This window comes from Lepisosteus platostomus, chromosome 23 (assembly GCF_059453375.1).
Source record: "Lepisosteus platostomus isolate fLepPlt1 chromosome 23, fLepPlt1.hap1, whole genome shotgun sequence".
Classification (NCBI taxonomy): domain Eukaryota; kingdom Metazoa; phylum Chordata; class Actinopteri; order Semionotiformes; family Lepisosteidae; genus Lepisosteus; species Lepisosteus platostomus.
Window position 1 is genome coordinate 10,905,070 of NC_142633.1, and position 16,794 is coordinate 10,921,863.

The window sequence follows — 16,794 nt, forward strand, 5'->3', positions numbered from 1 at the left end:
TTAACTGTATTTCATTTGTTTGGTTGCTCGTAACAAAATGAGCTTGGTTGAAATAATTACAAATGGTGTTTTTTCTTTGATTTCATGTCAGGATAACTTGCTTACAACTAGTAAGAAACTGCATGTTTTCACTGAAGGGAGTTATATACAGCTACAGTATGAGTCCAGACAAAAACTTAATTCCCGCGTAAATCATTTTGCTTCAGTCGCTTGTTTCGATGTTTTCAGCTCCTAACTTCAGAATGATATCTGCGCTGGTTTTCAGTCTGATGGAACAAAGCAGTATGTTTTGAATTTGGGGCCTGGTGTACTTCATGTTATTTTCTCCTGAAAAATTCTGGCAAGTCTGACGTTGCTACGTACATGTGTGCTGAGCATGAATATGACAAAGTCATGTACTCTGTGCAGTTTGTTTTTCTAAATTTAATTATTCAGAAAAAACACAAAAGTTGCCTTCCTCTTTTATTAATTAAGATTTGTAATATTAATCTCTTCACTACTGGTTGGGCTCACAGTGCTCAATGGTTCTCTTGTCACTGACTGATGGTGAAGACAATCTCTGTTGGTCTTAATATCCTAAATAAGTAGTAGTAGCTCACTCAGCCAACAGTGTAAAACAGCAGTTTGCATTCTGAGATTTATTCACGAAAGTGTTTTCATAAAACTGTGAAGTGGTTCACTGATATGCAAAAATATGTCTTCACTAGTGCAAGAATAAAACAGTACTGATGAGAATGGACAGCCCAGCCTTGTGCATATCGCCAAATATTGCTGATCCCCTCTGAGTGCTAGCAGTTTGACTGTTTTGTAGGCTTTGGATCAAACTGATACATTTAGGTTAATCATTTTATCAGTACATTGCAGAAGATGAAGTACGTTCTGTAGTTACCGGAAAAGAGAAAACAATCATATGACATATATTAAATTGACCCACAATATAACAGCTTGAATGCTTTGATGAGCATATGATTCAGCATGAACAAGAACAAAATGCCCATTAAACTATATTAACAAAGGTGTTATAATGTACAATATACATATAAACAGTTAAACAGAATATCCCCCCCCACCGATCTTCTGTAGTGCAAAGACATCCGATAATACCTACCAGCAGAGTAGAATTAACCTCAGAAGAAAAGAAACGGAACGATATTTAAGTTTTACATGCGCCCACTGTTTTACTGTCACTGGAATAGAGCAGAAAGTAGTGTGTAAACTATAATTTGCCACTCTGCACTTGAATCACTGATGGTAGCTTTGCTTCTCTGTTTACTTTGATGACTCCTGTAACTACATGGGCAGAATGAAGACAGGCAGACAAGCTCCTTCAGCTCACCCACCCTGGAACATTTCAGATCACAGAGCTCCGATCGGCCTACTCTCAAAGTGAATGTCTTAACCCGTGGAGCCTCTCAACTCTCCAAAAAACAGCATCTGAACAGAACACATAGGTTACGTTGCTCAGTTCTGCAGACAGGCAGCTTAAAGAAGTTCTGGACCCTTGTCAAAACTCTCCTGTGATTGCTTTCTCTTATTTTGTGACAGGTTTTCTTTAAACCTGGTTTACGGCAAATATTGACCTGGTGTGTTTTCAAAACAGCCTTCTTTTCTCTTTTATTCGGACAGTTTCAACCGTGAATTATTACAGTAGCCCGTGTGTCATGGGGACAGTGAACAACAGGATATACCCCAAGTCACAATCGGCAACAGGAGACGAATGCACACATCATGTTGCAGTGCACTCTTGTGGTTCCCTGTACTCGCCCAGGCTGTGTAAGGTGTCCCAAAATTTAGTGGCTCAGCAATCTTTATGTCCATGTGTTTGACAATTGAGTCATTGACTTTATCAAACGTGTGGTGATGGAACATTATACCTGATTTAAAGTGTTGTGATAGTGGTAATGGTGATGAAAAGGCTCTCCAGATTTCAGAAAATCAATAAAACCCTATGTTATGGCTTATCTGAATAAGATGGGCTTTAGTGTAGGGCTGAAAAACGTTTGAAGATCAGGCACTAAAACCTTCTGACTTTGCTAGTTGTGTAACCCTTGTTAATTGGGGTCTCCCTGCAACAAGACTAGCCAGCTTAACCTGTAGAAACATGATTCTATATCCCTGGGGTGTTTTGGTTTTTCTGTTTGAATGTTCACTCCTCAGCCTAAGGTAATACTGTATATTTAATTGGTAGAACTATCATTTAAATCTGTGTCTTCAGCCATTGGATCTCCCAAACTTGTAGGACTGTGGCCCTGGGTTCCATCATTCAGGCACTTTTGTGCTGGACATCAGAACTTTTGAAAAGCTCAGAAGAAATTACACTACAGTACAGCAAATTCTGTCTCAATTCCATGTTCAGTCATAAGCCTGTTTGAATATCTTCGTGGAAATTAAGGAGAAAACACACGAACAGAAGGAGAATTGTGCCCATGCTGCATCTGAACTTTGGCTCACACGAAAATGACACGTGGTCATTGATGGAGCCCTGGTCATAAATGATCGGAATCTGTCATCACCTGACAGTTACACAGACTCGATTGTCGAGGTACTGTTCAAAAGTTTTCTTAATATGGCAAAGATGATTTACCGTCTGAGAAGTTACTGTCTTTCCGATATCTTCACCTTTTATTTCTAAATACTCTTGTAATTCGGATACGGATGCCTTATGCATAATAATTAGTTGCGTGTCTGCAGAGTTTTTCTTTACTTCGAATTTCTTATTTCCCAACAACACATATCGTCTGTAGTGCATTACAATGTCTTTGTGTATCAGGAGATTGTAAATTGAAATCTAGCCTTCATCCAAACGCTATTCTTTTCCAGGAAAAATAACTAAAAATGTTCTGCTCTAGTGCGCAGTTCTGTCCCAGACATGGAAGTCTAATTGCTTGTCACCGAACCACTGAGGTGACTGGCGATAATTTAGAAACGATTCATTACTAGTTCATTTCCTACTAGTATTGGATGCCCGTTTCATATTGTAGTTTTGTGTCATTTTCTCGTGTTTCATTTGAGACGGGTGAAAATGTATTTCCAAATAGCTGTGTGCGCCACAAAAGCAGAGGACATACAAAGCTGAAACTCGTTATCACTTCACCAACTGTAATACTTTCACTACACAAGAACTGTATTTTGTACACGCCATCATACCCAATTGTATGGAAGTAATCTATGTTTAAGAATATGAGATTTAAATTGCTACACTTTAAGAATGATAGAAAAATGCACTGCTGTGAATTACCTAGCTGTAATAGGCTAACACATTTTCCAGAGTGACTTGCAATTATATTTGTCGTATAATTCCTCTACCATTTCATCGCAACAATGTCCTCCAGGGCGTACTCCATCATCATTGCCTCTTTAAAATCTAACCCTGGGACTCCACCGCTGGGTTTGCAGGAACGGAACTTCCCACGATAAGAGACAAAGATCAGTTTACTGGAAAGGCGTGAACCTGGGAACACACGAGGTATACTTTCGATTATTTTTATTTCTTAGAACGAACTTTTTCTGCTCTCACGCCATCACCCTCCAGTCGGGTCTAGAACGGGGTTATGAAAATATGAATTTAATTAATATCGGATAAGGATGGGCTGTGCAGTTCATTCCTTTATTTCTAGTAATTTACCAAGGGAGAGCCACACCTTCAGCGAGCGTACCTGGAGGTATTAACGCTGCCCGAAGGAACAGGACTAGGTGATTTCCAGAAAATAGTAAAGAAACAAAAGGTGCAAAGAAAATAAAACGTCTTAAGAAGTCGCTATCCACATTTTATGTGTGGTTTAAACCACCAAATGTGATGAAGCTGGAAATGTGAAACGTGTTCTCGGTATTTTTGGTGACGCGAAGGATTGGGGAATGAGTCAGAATTGTGAAAGTGCGCTGCGCTGTCTGCTAGTACTCCGGCGACTGAAGAGCTCCATGGGCCGACTGTGAGTGTTAACTAAGGAGTAGTCGCGCATAACGTTTTTTTTTTTGCTCATAACCTCTGTGTGGGATATGATTTCCCCTTCGTCTGCCAGTTTTTCTGAAACGAGACGAACTCGAGTGCGCAAAGAACAGGACCCACAAGGTAGAGCGTAGTGAAAGCAGAGGTGAGTGGTCGCAGCGTGTAACATTTTGTCCAGTTTAGGGGCTCCACATCAGATTGGACACGAAGCACTTACTCGTGTAGTGAAATGACGATTTTGCTAATTATACTGTACGTTTAAGTCCATTTTTTGGAACTTGTGTATTGGCTTTGATATTTAAGAGTACGAGGACTGGGTAAAAGAAACCTCATTTTATATTTGTGTGTCAGATCGTTTTTTTTTCTTCCTTTGGACTGTAAATGAATGCATGTCTCGATTCATTCACTGTAAACTGACAATACTTATTAGCAGTATTTTCTTTATTCATAGTCTTGTATGTTTCTGTGTCTGTGGCTCAGTGGGTATGACAAAAATAAAATACTTCTTTAAAATGTTTTATTAGTCCAAACAGTATTCGTTAAGATGGGGGGGAGATGTGGAAGTCCGGGTTATCTCAAATTGTCCTCGTTGTTGGGGTTTTTACATCAATGGACATGACACAGCATCACAGTTTTGCTTTCTAAATCTCTTTTCATAATAAACCGTTTTCATACTAAAAAATACCTTCAGGAGGGGAGTTGGTCTTACATAAAAAAGAATAACACTCTAACAAGACGCGAGTTTAGACATGTCACACAAAGAGGACTGTCTATACATAAAATGTCTGCGCAGTATTTTTTTTAAATACAAATGAAGGTTTGTTTGCATTTTACAGGTTAAGACAAGCAGTCCGAATTTAGGAACTCTTAAGCAGTGCAAACCTGCAGTTTGTGAGTTTAAGTCAATTTGTCTCCATGAGCTCGACGCAGCCCAGGGTCTGGCGTTGTCTTACCTCTGATATAGCAGCTTTTGGGGAAAATAATAGTGACACAACAATTCCAGCCACTAATTCTCTATGAATTGGCTACATTACTCTGCTCTCCTCCCCACTGATAGCTGATGTGTGGTGAGCGTTCTGGCGCACTATGGCTGCCGTCGCATCATCCAGGTGGATGCTACACATTGGTGGTGGTGGAGGAGAGTCCCCATTACATGTAAAGCGCTTTGAGTGGAGTGTCCAGAAAAGCGCTATATAAATGTAAGCAATTATAATTATTATTAATTAATTCTAATCCTATTTATGACATCTTAAAACTGTAAAAGTAGAAATGTGCAGAGGCAGAACTGGTTCAATTTTTTTCCATGAAGGAAATGATTTTAATGAAAAGACAGTGACGTGAGATAGAATCCATTTCTCCAAAAATTTCTAGTCAATGGCCTTCATTTTCAAATTTAAGTTTGTTTTAGCTTGTCATTTTAACTTCTAGATTCACAGACGCCATATAAATGAAGGACATAAGGGAGTACACCGTTATTCTGGGTTTGCGCTAATAAGGAGCAAATTCAGAACCCCTTTCAAACGTCATCCGCAGGTTTCCATGCCTACCTCCAAGACTTCTGTTAAAACCCAGGCAGAGAAGGAAGCTCACATTTTAAAACATGACATGACTCGTCACTGAAGCACAAAAGGCACTTTGCCTGTCAAGAATCGTCAGAAGTAGTTAATGAGAACATTTGATAGTGTGCCAGTATGATCTGAATGGTGAATATGAGTTATTCATTCTAAATGTGTGATATTATAAATATTAATTAGTATTAATTTCATTAAATAATTTTAGTTATAAATGCATATTTTGTGTTCCTATAGAAATATAGTTTGAGATGCTTTATTAAAAGGTGTACGTATTTACTAGGTAGAGTAGATGCTTTATTTTTAACTTCCTCCTTACTGACTTCACCCCAGACTTCTTTAATAAGCAGAGACAAACTAGGTTCACACCTCATGCTATTGTCTGATTTCCTTTTGCCTGCACAATGCATGAGCACTCTGGTGCTCTAACCACAAAGGCATCGCAGTGCAGCCTCTCTTCATGAGGGCGACTGCAGCAATCAGTCATGTTGCTTCTCTCGCTTTTATTTCTCCTAGGCTTGCAGCATCAAGAGGGTCTCGGGTTCAGTTTGCCTGGCAAAGGCAGGGAGCAGCAAATTGAAAACAGGGCAGACCACACCGGTGGAATGTGTGAGACTCCGACTAGGGAAGCGAGCATTGTGACCAGGTCGGCAGAGGTACAGTAGCCCTTCAAAAAGAGTGATTCTGAATTTTAAGCGAAGGCTTTATTCGATGGCTCATTTGTTTTCTTGCTAGTTTTCAAGATCAAAACAGTGGCAGCAAGTGGACTGAAACTGAAATTGTCGAGGTTCTGTGAGCCGTTGCATTGCCTTTGTGTTATTCTGCAGGCATGCTCAGAAACAAAAAAAAACAGTATAGTGTAACTGACTTGTTTAAATCCCTTCCTTGCTGGGATTCCACTGCAAAAGATCCTTTCAAGGCCGGGTTTAATGCATCTGATTGTGGCTAAAAAGGTTTACCCTGCTTTACTTGATAGGATACTTGTGAAATATGCAGGTAGCTCCCATTATGAGGTGTCAACATTCTTTCAGGCCTGTTCATCAGATAAACCAATAGACACTATTTGCATATCATTTTCATTCATCGCAGGTTCTGCCAGCTGCAGGCTCTTGTATACGTTGTGCTGATAAGTAAAAGAAACATGCTGTTTAACATTGTTTTAATATAAGACTTTAATTTAAATTAAATATTACAAAGCTGCTCATAGCACATGAAAGTAGAAACTAATCAAACACCTGTGTAATGTGAATGATATACAGTATATTCCCCTCTATATATCACAAACAAGTCTGTTTTTATAATGATTAAAAGCAGATGCCTGTGTCAGGAAATATGGGATATCAAATCCTGTATGTAAATCTTCTGAACATTTGAGTACCACATGGTTTCTGATTATTGTATCTTAAACCTTCACAAAATGTTGTTAAGAAAGAGCAAACTTCAAATTCTGTCTAAAAACTCTTGAATCAAACTTGTGCCATGTTATACTGTTGTGAAAATTGTTACAGCGTTTATTTAACTGTTGATTTTGTTGTTACTTCTTTCAAAAAGAGGCCATTCAGATTTGTTCAGATCACTCTCTATATTCCTGTTAAAAAGCTTTGATTACTTCACCCCTTTTCAAAATGCAATATTTGTCTGTTTTACTTCAGTTTGTATTATTTTTCAACTCATTCCATTGCAGTGAATGATAAAGACACTCCAAAGTGACATACTATATAAATGACACCTGTATGCATTACTTTTCTTAGGATGAGAATATTGTCAATTTTATACCGTTTTGCATCTACATTTTGAATGTCAGTCTCGATCATTGTTATATATTTTTTTCACGTCTGGGGACTCTTACCTCTGCTTTTCCAATCTACAGTGTCTTGTATTTATTTCCTTTTTTTCTTACAAATCTCACATCCGGTTGTGCTCTCGGTAGTTTTAGTTTCCACTCGCAGTGGTGAATGAAATGTCTCTAAATGTTTACATGACCACAGCTATTGCATCCTTATCGTGTTATGTGGTGTCAGTCTGTTCCTCTCACCCCCTCACATTCTTGACATTTCCATGCTGCTGCTGGTGGGCACACTGAGCCTTTAGAACAGAGCCTAAAAATGAGTTCCTGGAGGGCCTGGTATCGGTTTTTATGCATCCCATGTAGTCAATTTAACAACTAAAAGGCTTGTTTTCCTGATTGCACACAAACAAGATTTTTCTTAACATCTTTTCCGTTTGGCTGATATCATGATTACTTTTGAAATATACCAGTGACTGGATAATAATAATTAATTAATAATTGCTTACACTTATATAGCGCTTTTCTGGACACTCCACTCAAAGCGCTTTACAGGTAATGGGGACTCCCCTCCACCACCACCAATGTGCAGCCCCAGCTGGATAGAAGCACTGCAGTTATGATGTTAACTAAATACTTAGACCAACTAAGTAACTGAGAGCTTTAAATAACTAGAGCCACTAAATAACTAAGACCTCAGGTGAAACAACCACCAAAGGTTGCCTGCCCTCCAAAACTGAGTTTGAGGCCTCTGTTCTAAGTTGTGCTATAGTCTGTTTCACATATACTGCAGGGCTTTAGCCCCTGAGTATTCTGCCCCATTTTACATCAAGCCCATGTTTCTGTTCCCTATGTACAGTATGTGGGCTCCTTTCCAGTGGAAGACTGTTGCTTGGATGAGCAGACCAAACTGGTCCATGAGCAGCTGCAGTCTCTCAAGGTGGGCTTGACAGACTCTACAGGTGTTCAGTGCTGTCATCCACAGCCTTGAACTCTGAGTCATTCCAGCTGTAAAAAAGCAAGTGTTGTCACCACTTTGTTCCTTGTTAGCCTTTTGAGCACGCTGGACTTTTCATTTACTACAAATTTCAGTACTGGCTGGAGTTTGTGACCATATAATTCTAATATTTTAAAGATGGCTGCCAGAAACGCTACGAGTAAACTCTTCACTTTACACTGCTCCTTATCCAGTATTAATGAAATGATCTTGGTACGTTTTTTGAATATTTTATTCAGATTTACACTACAGAATTGTGAGGTAGGAACGAAATAACTTTTAAAATGGATTCATAGCAGAGTTTCAGATAAAATTTGATTCCTAGCTATATTGGGAAAAATAGATTATGATCATCTAAAATAGCTCGGGTCCTGCTCTAGGTATGGTATGTACCTGGGGTTTGTAAAGTATAAGGATAATTTTGAACAATTAAGGTAAACATATTAGGATTTTTAAGGACTAACTTTACTTTTTAAATTCTGAGGTATGTGCACATTTTAGACATTGTTCCTCATTGACACTCAATCATGTAAATGTACATGTAGAAAACTTAGAAAAGGACCATATATCCATTTCAGCTGCTTGAGTACCTGTGCTTCTTGTTGAGAATTTCAGCCCAGACTCACACGGTCTTTATACCATTTAAATTCTCGTTGTTTCATTTTGACTAACTTTCCCCTCCTCCCAGGACTGCAACAGACGGAGACCTGTCTCCCTGAAGTTCTCCCTCAGTGGATTGAAGATGTATGACGAGGACGAGAACGTAAGAAACAGTTTGTGTTTTGCCAGCCTTTACAACCTGTTGTTCATCAAAGGCAGAATATTTTGTGTCACCTGTAAAAGGAGTAAAAGGACTTAAGTTATCTTTCCGTCCACTTTCTAACTGCTTCATGTTGTGGGGGGGCCGTAGCCTATCCTACTACTCAATGGATGCAAGTCAGGATACACACTGGATGGGACACCGGTCCATCCCAGGGCACACAGAGACACAGACACACAATTAACTGACCAGTTTGTCCTTGAACTCTGGGAGGAAAGTGGAGCCCCCAAAGTGAAATCACGGCAAAAACAAACACGGGGAGAACATACAAACACCATGCGGATACCACCCCAGGTCCAGAGCTGAACCATCAGCCCTTGTGCTGCAAGGCAGCCATCATGCCTCTCCCTGATTTATTCTTTTCTGCCAAAATCGGGATGTGAACAGCGCTTCACAGACGGTGTCAACTGTGATACTAAATCATACACAGAAGTGAAGGTATTCTATTGTGAAGGTGGACACAGGCAAGAATGGGTTTAAACTGTAACTTTAGCTAGACATGCCAGGTGTCAGACCCTGTTTGATATTGGCACAATGTATTTATTGCTGGTCTAAAACTTTTTATGCCTTTGTCCCAGTCTCTATAAAGGCTGCCAGGGTTTAAAGACTAAGTGAAATGCCTTATACATTATAGCTGTGCCATGCCTGGGAATGTGCTCGCAGGGCTGTGACAGCTGCCTCTGGTCGCTCTGTTCTCAGGTCCTTCTGATGGCTCACGCCCTGCGGAGGGTGTCCTTCTCCACCTGCTCCCCTTCAGAAGCCCAGTTTGCCTTTGTCTCGCACAACCCTGGGTGTCCGGATAGCCAGCTGTACTGTCACCTTTTCAAGGGCAGGCATGCCAGGGCGGTAAGGGCAGCTACCAGGCAAGGTCTCAGCGTGCTTTTCCTGGGAAAGGTGCATGGCAGCACCTCCCAGGCTAATTCAGTAAGATAGTTGACACCACAGCTGTAACTTGTACTTTTCTCTCAAGACTGTAGTTCAGGACGCTATTTCATATTTGTTAATGCAAGACATGGAACATAATGTTATTTTGGAAAGGGAAAAGCTGTTCGGTATGTGAGTATTGAGTTGTGTTTGAAGACAGGTCTGAGTATGAAAAGGATCATGGGAGAAGTCAAGGAGGACTACTGGATTCTGTATTCGCCTGCATTATAATTGATGTTTGTTTGTTCCCCAATCTGTTTCTTTTTGCAGAAGCTGTTAACTGAGTCTTTACCTTTGTGCTGATATCAGAGAAGCTTCTTTGTGTTTATTCTGTCAGGAGAGCATCATGTTTTATTCCCCCGCTCTTGTTCAAAAGGAAGCACTGACCGCTCTCCCTGCTGATGTGTGTCCAATCTCAGGCCCGGTTTCTGAACCTGTTGCTGTGCCGCTGCTTCCAGCTGGTTTATCTCCAGAAACACCCAGAGGAGGTGCAGGAGCTGTCTGTAAGCCCCATCCCGGACCGCCCCCCCATGCTGCTCAACCAGGGAATCTCCCTCAATGTCAGCGCCCTGGTTTCCTTCCGCAGGGCTCCCACCCAGGGGGGTCTGGTGCCCAGTGAAAAGGTGAGTCTTGGCTTTATTCTGTGATGGGAGTCAATGACAGACCTACTGTGTCTAAAGGAATCCCATGTTTTTCGTCTTCAACAGAAAAGATTCTGATAAGATCTGCTACAAGTATTCCAAATCTTTAAAGACATAAACTCAGTCCAGCAAACGTCTTCAGAACAACACAAACCAGAGAGCACACAGTGACCTGTGCATTCAAAACAGACGAGAGAGGATCCTTTTTTACCCAAAAGTTTGTGGGAGCAGGGAACAGGCTGACCAGCCATGTTGTTGATGCTGATATCCTGGCTTCTTTCAAGAATGTCAGGATGAGATCTTGGGATCAATTAGCTACCAATCTGTTGTCTGAAACTCTTTTTATGTTCTACCTGTTTGTCTTCTTTTCATCTGCGTTTTAAAGCACAGTAATTATTTATTCTCTCTTTTTATTAATTTTCTTACTTTGAAGTAAGTAAAAAAAGTGCTTTGCAGAATAAAAACAGTTTTTCTTTTCCCCTGCCATCATCCTTGTGGATGTGCTATTCCTTCTCGCTGAGCTTCCTCTTATATAGGTTCTTAGTTGGTTCCTGGTATTGATGATAGTGATCTGAGTCCAACAAGCTCTGTGCCGTTTCATTTTTAATTTTTTAACCCTTTTATAAATCACAAATTTTGACTGGACAGGAAAGCAGATGCTTGATACTAACAGAGCAGAGAATAATAAGGATAGGAAAACTTACACAGGGGTGCATTTGTTACCTGACAGTGATAAGTGTTGTTTTTGGTCTCAGGAACCCACTCCAGATGAGGAGCAGCAGAGCAGCCCAGAAGAGAATCAGGTCTCCTCTCCCACGCTGGTGCGAAAGAAGGCCATCCGGAACAAAGTTCTGCGCTCTGGCGCCTATCGCTCCTTCACCTACAGCTCGCACACACCGCGGCCCAGCCAGGACCGCCGCCAAGCCCCGCAGGGTGAGCACTCCCCCACTGCCCTGCTCTGCCGAGGTCTGGTCCTGTGGTGAGGCATTTCCTTGCTCGTGGAGCGAGAGCTGCAGTTTCCATTTCCGCCCTTTAAATAACGGGGACACCGTACTGTAAACAGGCGCCGTCCTTTGGATGGGAGGTGAAAAACCAAGGTCCTGACTCTCTGTGGTCATTAAAAATCCCAGGGCGTTTCTCAGGGTGTGAAAAGAGTGTTAGGTGTTCTCTGGAAAGTGGCATTTTACATAAGAAATTAAAATTCATTTAAAATCTTCACTGAACTCTACTGTGATCACAATAAAGGGAGAAAGGCTTTCGTGTGTAGATACTGTATATTTAACTACTTGTCCAGCTTCTGTCAAGATACCGATCAGACCTAAAACACACACAATAGTGTGCCAGTATGATCACCACACACCAGCTCTCAGTGGGGAGGAGAACAGAGTGAAGAAACCAATTCATAGAAATGACTTTTTTTGTTTCAAGGCAGGGCTTGGAGGAGCTTGGACATTCAGGGAAGCAGTACTCCCACCCTTGCAGAGACAGAGGAAGCCTTAGCAGAGGCAGTATGGTCCTGGGCAGGACTTTCAAGGTCAGATAGAATACTTATGTTGTGCAACAAAAGACACCTATCACATACACATCAACTATGAACACGTTCACAAAGATAAACAGGAAAATCTTTTTTTTTTCACTTGCACAGACAAGTTTTGTTTGAGCCCCAACAAATGGGGCTCATGTCTGGTGAGGGGAGCACCCACAGTATAACTGTCACAATGTTGTACGACTGAGATGTTGTCACATCTGGCTGAGCCCACAAGAAGGTCCCAGGAGTTTATCACTGTAATGCCATGCAGTCAAATTGCCAAGAATCACTACAAGTCACGCAGTTCTGTAGCAACAACACACTCCTGAACCCACCATCCCAGTTGGCTCTCCCCATGGACCTTGGCAAATTGACATAACACATGGTCTCTAATATCGTGGCCTGTCGTTAAAAGACTGTATGTGACTGTAACATCTTGCCAGGTTAGCTTCTCTGGTGCTGAGCAGTGAACACAGCGCACCACTGTGTTTCCATCACCAAGAGTCTTCTGTGCTCTGTTCCAACTGGAGTAGCCAGTTAAACATCTGACATAATTATCTTAGTCACTTATTTTTTTACTAAATTCAAATCAAAATACTTTAGTCATCCCATCAAAGGGGCCATTTTAAGAGAGGTCTTTTGCAGCGAAGTCCTCTAAACATTCACTGATTAAAGGGACACTGACCCGTAAAACACTTTTGAGCCTGATTGGTAGTGTTACAATTATGTATTTAATTCAGTAAATATTCCCGACTATGTAAATGAGAGCTTGGGAAAGACAAAAGCCGAAGCAGAAAGCAGAAGACGGGGCTTTCCAGGCGTGTTGGTAGTCCACGTTCTACAGTTTTTCTCACTTCAGAATCAAAGTGACAGGCGAGGACAAGTCATTTGTCATAGTGCTAAGACTGACGTGTTCAGAACAGCTTTGCTGCCATTTCACCATACTAGCAGTTATTTCTTTTTCAAGCATTTTTACAATTATGAAAAGACGGAAGTGATGCACGGCCCAGCCTAGCTTTCATGGCCCTTAGCAACTGAACTCCAAATCAGTCAATTCAGAATTACCCAGGAGCTGATGCGAGACTAAAAGATTTCAGTCTCAATCCGGTGCCTCAGTGATGCCTCTCAGAGCCTTGTGCGTGTGTGTTCCAGTAAAGGCAGCTCCTCTCTGCTCCTTGACGATGTACTGGGGGCTTTCCTGCTGCACCCTCAGTCTGGGTCCTCTGGCTGCAGCTTGCTCACTGTGCGGACCCACTCCGGCCTGGCTAATTACAACGTCAAGGTGAACGCCGAGGGCAAATATTTTCTGGAGGTAGGAGTTGTGTGTGCTGTCTGTTTTCATCACTTCCCATCACAGCCTTGTCCCAGCGAGATGAAGAATTAAATTACAGGGGTCCGAAGATATTTAGTGTTCCTTTCCTTATGAATAGTATCAGGAAATGACTGGAAACTAAAACAAGCGTTTTATAACACGAATGCACGAATGCTCATGTATGAATAAAAACTATTATTTTTATTTATCATATAACAACCAATGTATTACACAGACTTCCCTGTACTTCTTTCCACAGTGATGACACTGATTAACCCCAAAATGTAACCAATTCTGAGATTACTATACCTCCCAATCAATGACTGTTTACTAATATCTTCAGTTTTAGCTGTTTTAATATATACGGACTGTTTCTTTTGTTCAACCCTCAGAACCACCTCAAGAACTTTGACACCATAGGAGCTTTAATTGAGCACTATACAGAGTTTCAAGGGGAACTGGGGTGTTCCCTGAGTTCTGCCCGAGTAAACCACTGCTATGAGTGGGAAGAAGGCCCAAGAGGCTTTAAACACTCAGCAAGGCCAAACGAGACAATCAGCATAAGCTTATCGTGAAAGAAACTGTCATAGCTTCTCGTCAGGAGCAGGGTGCACAAGGAAGGCCGACTGGAGAACTGTGAACCAGCTGGATTAGATGTGATCACCTTTTCTGACGATCTATAAACTCTAAACGTGGTTTTCAGTCCTGTATTTATGAAGCAACTTCCTGGGTGCCTCCAGGCTTGCAGTAAAGTCAGTAAAGGAGACACCTTTCCACCAAATGGCTCTGAATTGCTCAGTTCATACAGCGTGTCAAAACCTGAACGGATTAATGGATGGAAAGGTAGGAAGAGCATGTCATCACTTCCACATTGTCTCCTACAATGCTATAAGGAAGGAGTGGACAATGATGTCATGAATGGGTGGGGCAAAAACATGTAGAGACTATTACTGGAACCCTTAAGTATGCAATTCTACACTGCTGTTATTTTAAGTGATGGTGCTCATCATGATTAAATGAATCTTGGTATTTTTTAAATTGTTAACCAGTAAATAGTTAAACTAGCAAAAACCGGGATAGGTAACATGAATAAACATGATGTCAAAAAATGTTGATTGCATTGTTTACTTAATCCCCTTTAATCCCTCAGGATAGCTGTTTTAAAATATCAGTGTCTACAGTAAATGTTTAAGAAAATAATGCTTATTTATGTTAATCTGTTTACACTATCCTCTGCAGTCTGTGGGCTCCAACAATCCCGCCTATAAAGATGGATTATGAGTGAGAAAATGGAAATGGGGGTTTGACCACCTTATTCCTCTTTGTTTCATCCATCCAAGTTTCTCCCCATGTGAGCAGTCAGGGTCTTTGCTCACTTAAAATGTAGTGTTCCGTGTTTCATTAAAATGATGATTAGTTTCCATGAGACACTTTAAAACAGGTTTAAACCTTGTAATGGAGCACAGTAATGGAGATTAGTATATATGTACTATTTTTAGATTAGTATATATGTACTATTTTTTATGTATATTAATTTGTAAATATTTTTTGTACTTCTGAAATGTAAGAGACTCATGTGTTAATAATAACTTGTATATCTGTACCTATAATGTTTACATTAAAACTTGAAAAACAGCCTAATCTGAAAAGAACTGTGATTTTTTGATAATTTTATTTATAAATCTTTGGTCTAATTTCAATAGATTTTTAATTTCTTCTTGTCCTCACACTCACTTAGGCTTTATCTTATTTCTTCCATTTTGAATGTTGAATCAAACCTCCTGTAAGCCTGTATAACAGCTCATCTTCTGTGGGTATGATGAGCTGCAACTCCAGCTCTGAAACTGGTGTTTTTCCTACTATTACTACTACTACTAATAGTTTATTTGACTGATGCTAAGATTACTTGTTATAGTTATCAAATCTGAAGATAGTGAACAATTCTGGTTTGTCCTTTTCCACAGTTTAGAATACTCCTATATCATACAAAATACTGGAACCTTGTTGCACAAAAACCTTTCTTTTAAATAAATTCCTAAAGCTGTTGATTGCAATAAATTAAATGTGACACACTGCTGCGTGTGACACCTGTAACCTCAGGAAATGCACAAGGGAAAAGTAAGAGGAAATAAAAATTGCTTTACGCAGTGGACTTCTGGAACATAGGTGTGTATATCCGCACAGGGGAGAAGGAAGCAGCCCAGGTGAAAGGTGAACCTGTTAAGACGGTTTCAGCTTTCTACTTCAAAACAGCTTTCAAAGCCCAAGAACCGAGTTACTAACCTGTAGTAAGGACAACACATCATTCTGTAGTTTCTGCAGTGCTTTGGTAGATACTGTAAAAGCCTGTGCATCTTTCTGTAATATTTGTTCACGGTTATGTCCTTTCTGTTACTAATTTAATATCCATCAATCCGGAAACATGTGCACCTTTCGACTACTGCTGTACATGACAGGAGGTGACAGAAATTTTAAACAATGCACGATGAACTGTGCCCTCGCTAGGACTGGATGCATTTAATTTCTAGAATCTTATTGAAGAAGTTCAGCTGAATACAAAATCTGACCTGAATATTTCAACAGTGTTTTGTGTACAAAACTGAAACTATCGGGAGATATGTGTGAATGTTAATATATGGTACTGATACTAACTTTGGTCTTCAAAATCTTTATTACCGTTTATTACCTACAGCACTGCTCACGCGTTTGCATTTTTTGCTAGGTACTGTGAACCCACAAGAGGGAGCTGTGCTTTCATATGAATTCTGCTTCATTTATGAGTCAGAATATATCATTCCGCTTCTTTTACTAACAAAGGCATTTTAGTACTGTCCAGAATGAGCCCTAAAATTATTGAATGATACAGAGTTTTGTTCTTAAAGGAGCATGTGGCGTACAATTCATGCAATGCTGAATAAAGGCCTGTCTAAATAGCCGACCTGAATGAACTGGACAAACTTACGGTTTATATTGGCTGTGGCTGCATGGTATCACTCAAATGGACTGATTCAGTACAGTGTTGTCTGGAAAAGAGAGAGAATAAAGTATATTCCCTGGGGTCTACTATCAGAATTACTAAAATTACTAAAGGTATTCCAAAAGTATTGGATACATCTCCAGTGTGCTCAAGCAACATTGAACAGCAGAGCATGTGTATGCGGTAAAAAAAAAAAAACTTCACACAATGCACAGGACGTGCAACTCTATTTTTATTGACGCTCCCTAAACTTTTTGGTGACGTGCACGCAGAAGTTTGTGGTTGCGAGGCA

At 40.5% G+C, this 16,794-nt stretch overlaps 1 protein-coding gene across 5 annotated transcripts; it reads left to right on the forward strand.

The window, feature by feature from the left end:
- The first annotated feature begins 3,321 nt into the window (after window positions 1–3,321).
- Window positions 3,322–15,177, forward strand: sh2d5 (SH2 domain containing 5). Of its 5 annotated transcripts, XM_088616981.1 has the most exons (11): window positions 3,322–3,466; window positions 4,020–4,098; window positions 6,042–6,173; window positions 8,163–8,243; window positions 8,989–9,063; window positions 9,820–9,966; window positions 10,464–10,667; window positions 11,441–11,618; window positions 12,114–12,219; window positions 13,366–13,525; window positions 13,918–15,177. In XM_088616981.1, exons 3-11 carry the CDS (start codon window positions 6,123–6,125, stop codon window positions 14,098–14,100), a joined length of 1,185 nt encoding a protein of 394 aa, XP_088473107.1. In that variant the 5' UTR covers window positions 3,322–3,466; window positions 4,020–4,098; window positions 6,042–6,122; the 3' UTR covers window positions 14,101–15,177. The 5 variants fall into 5 exon arrangements, with proteins under 5 accessions (XP_088473107.1, XP_088473108.1, XP_088473105.1 ...); XM_088616982.1 differs by lacking the exon at window positions 4,020–4,098 and having other exon boundaries at window positions 6,034–6,173; XM_088616979.1 differs by lacking the exon at window positions 3,322–3,466 and having other exon boundaries at window positions 3,476–4,098.
- Window positions 15,178–16,794: the final 1,617 nt, after the last annotated feature.

Bases quoted from the DNA above. Each gene is read 5' to 3' on its own strand.
- sh2d5 (XM_088616978.1), top strand. From the start codon at position 6,003: ATGTTGCTTCTCTCGCTTTTATTTCTCCTAGGCTTGCAGCATCAAGAG. The intron at 10,668-11,440 runs GTGAGTCTTGGC...TTTTGGTCTCAG, and splicing joins GTCTGGTGCCCAGTGAAAAG to GAACCCACTCCAGATGAGGA. The intron at 13,526-13,917 runs GTAGGAGTTGTG...TTCAACCCTCAG, and splicing joins AGGGCAAATATTTTCTGGAG to AACCACCTCAAGAACTTTGA.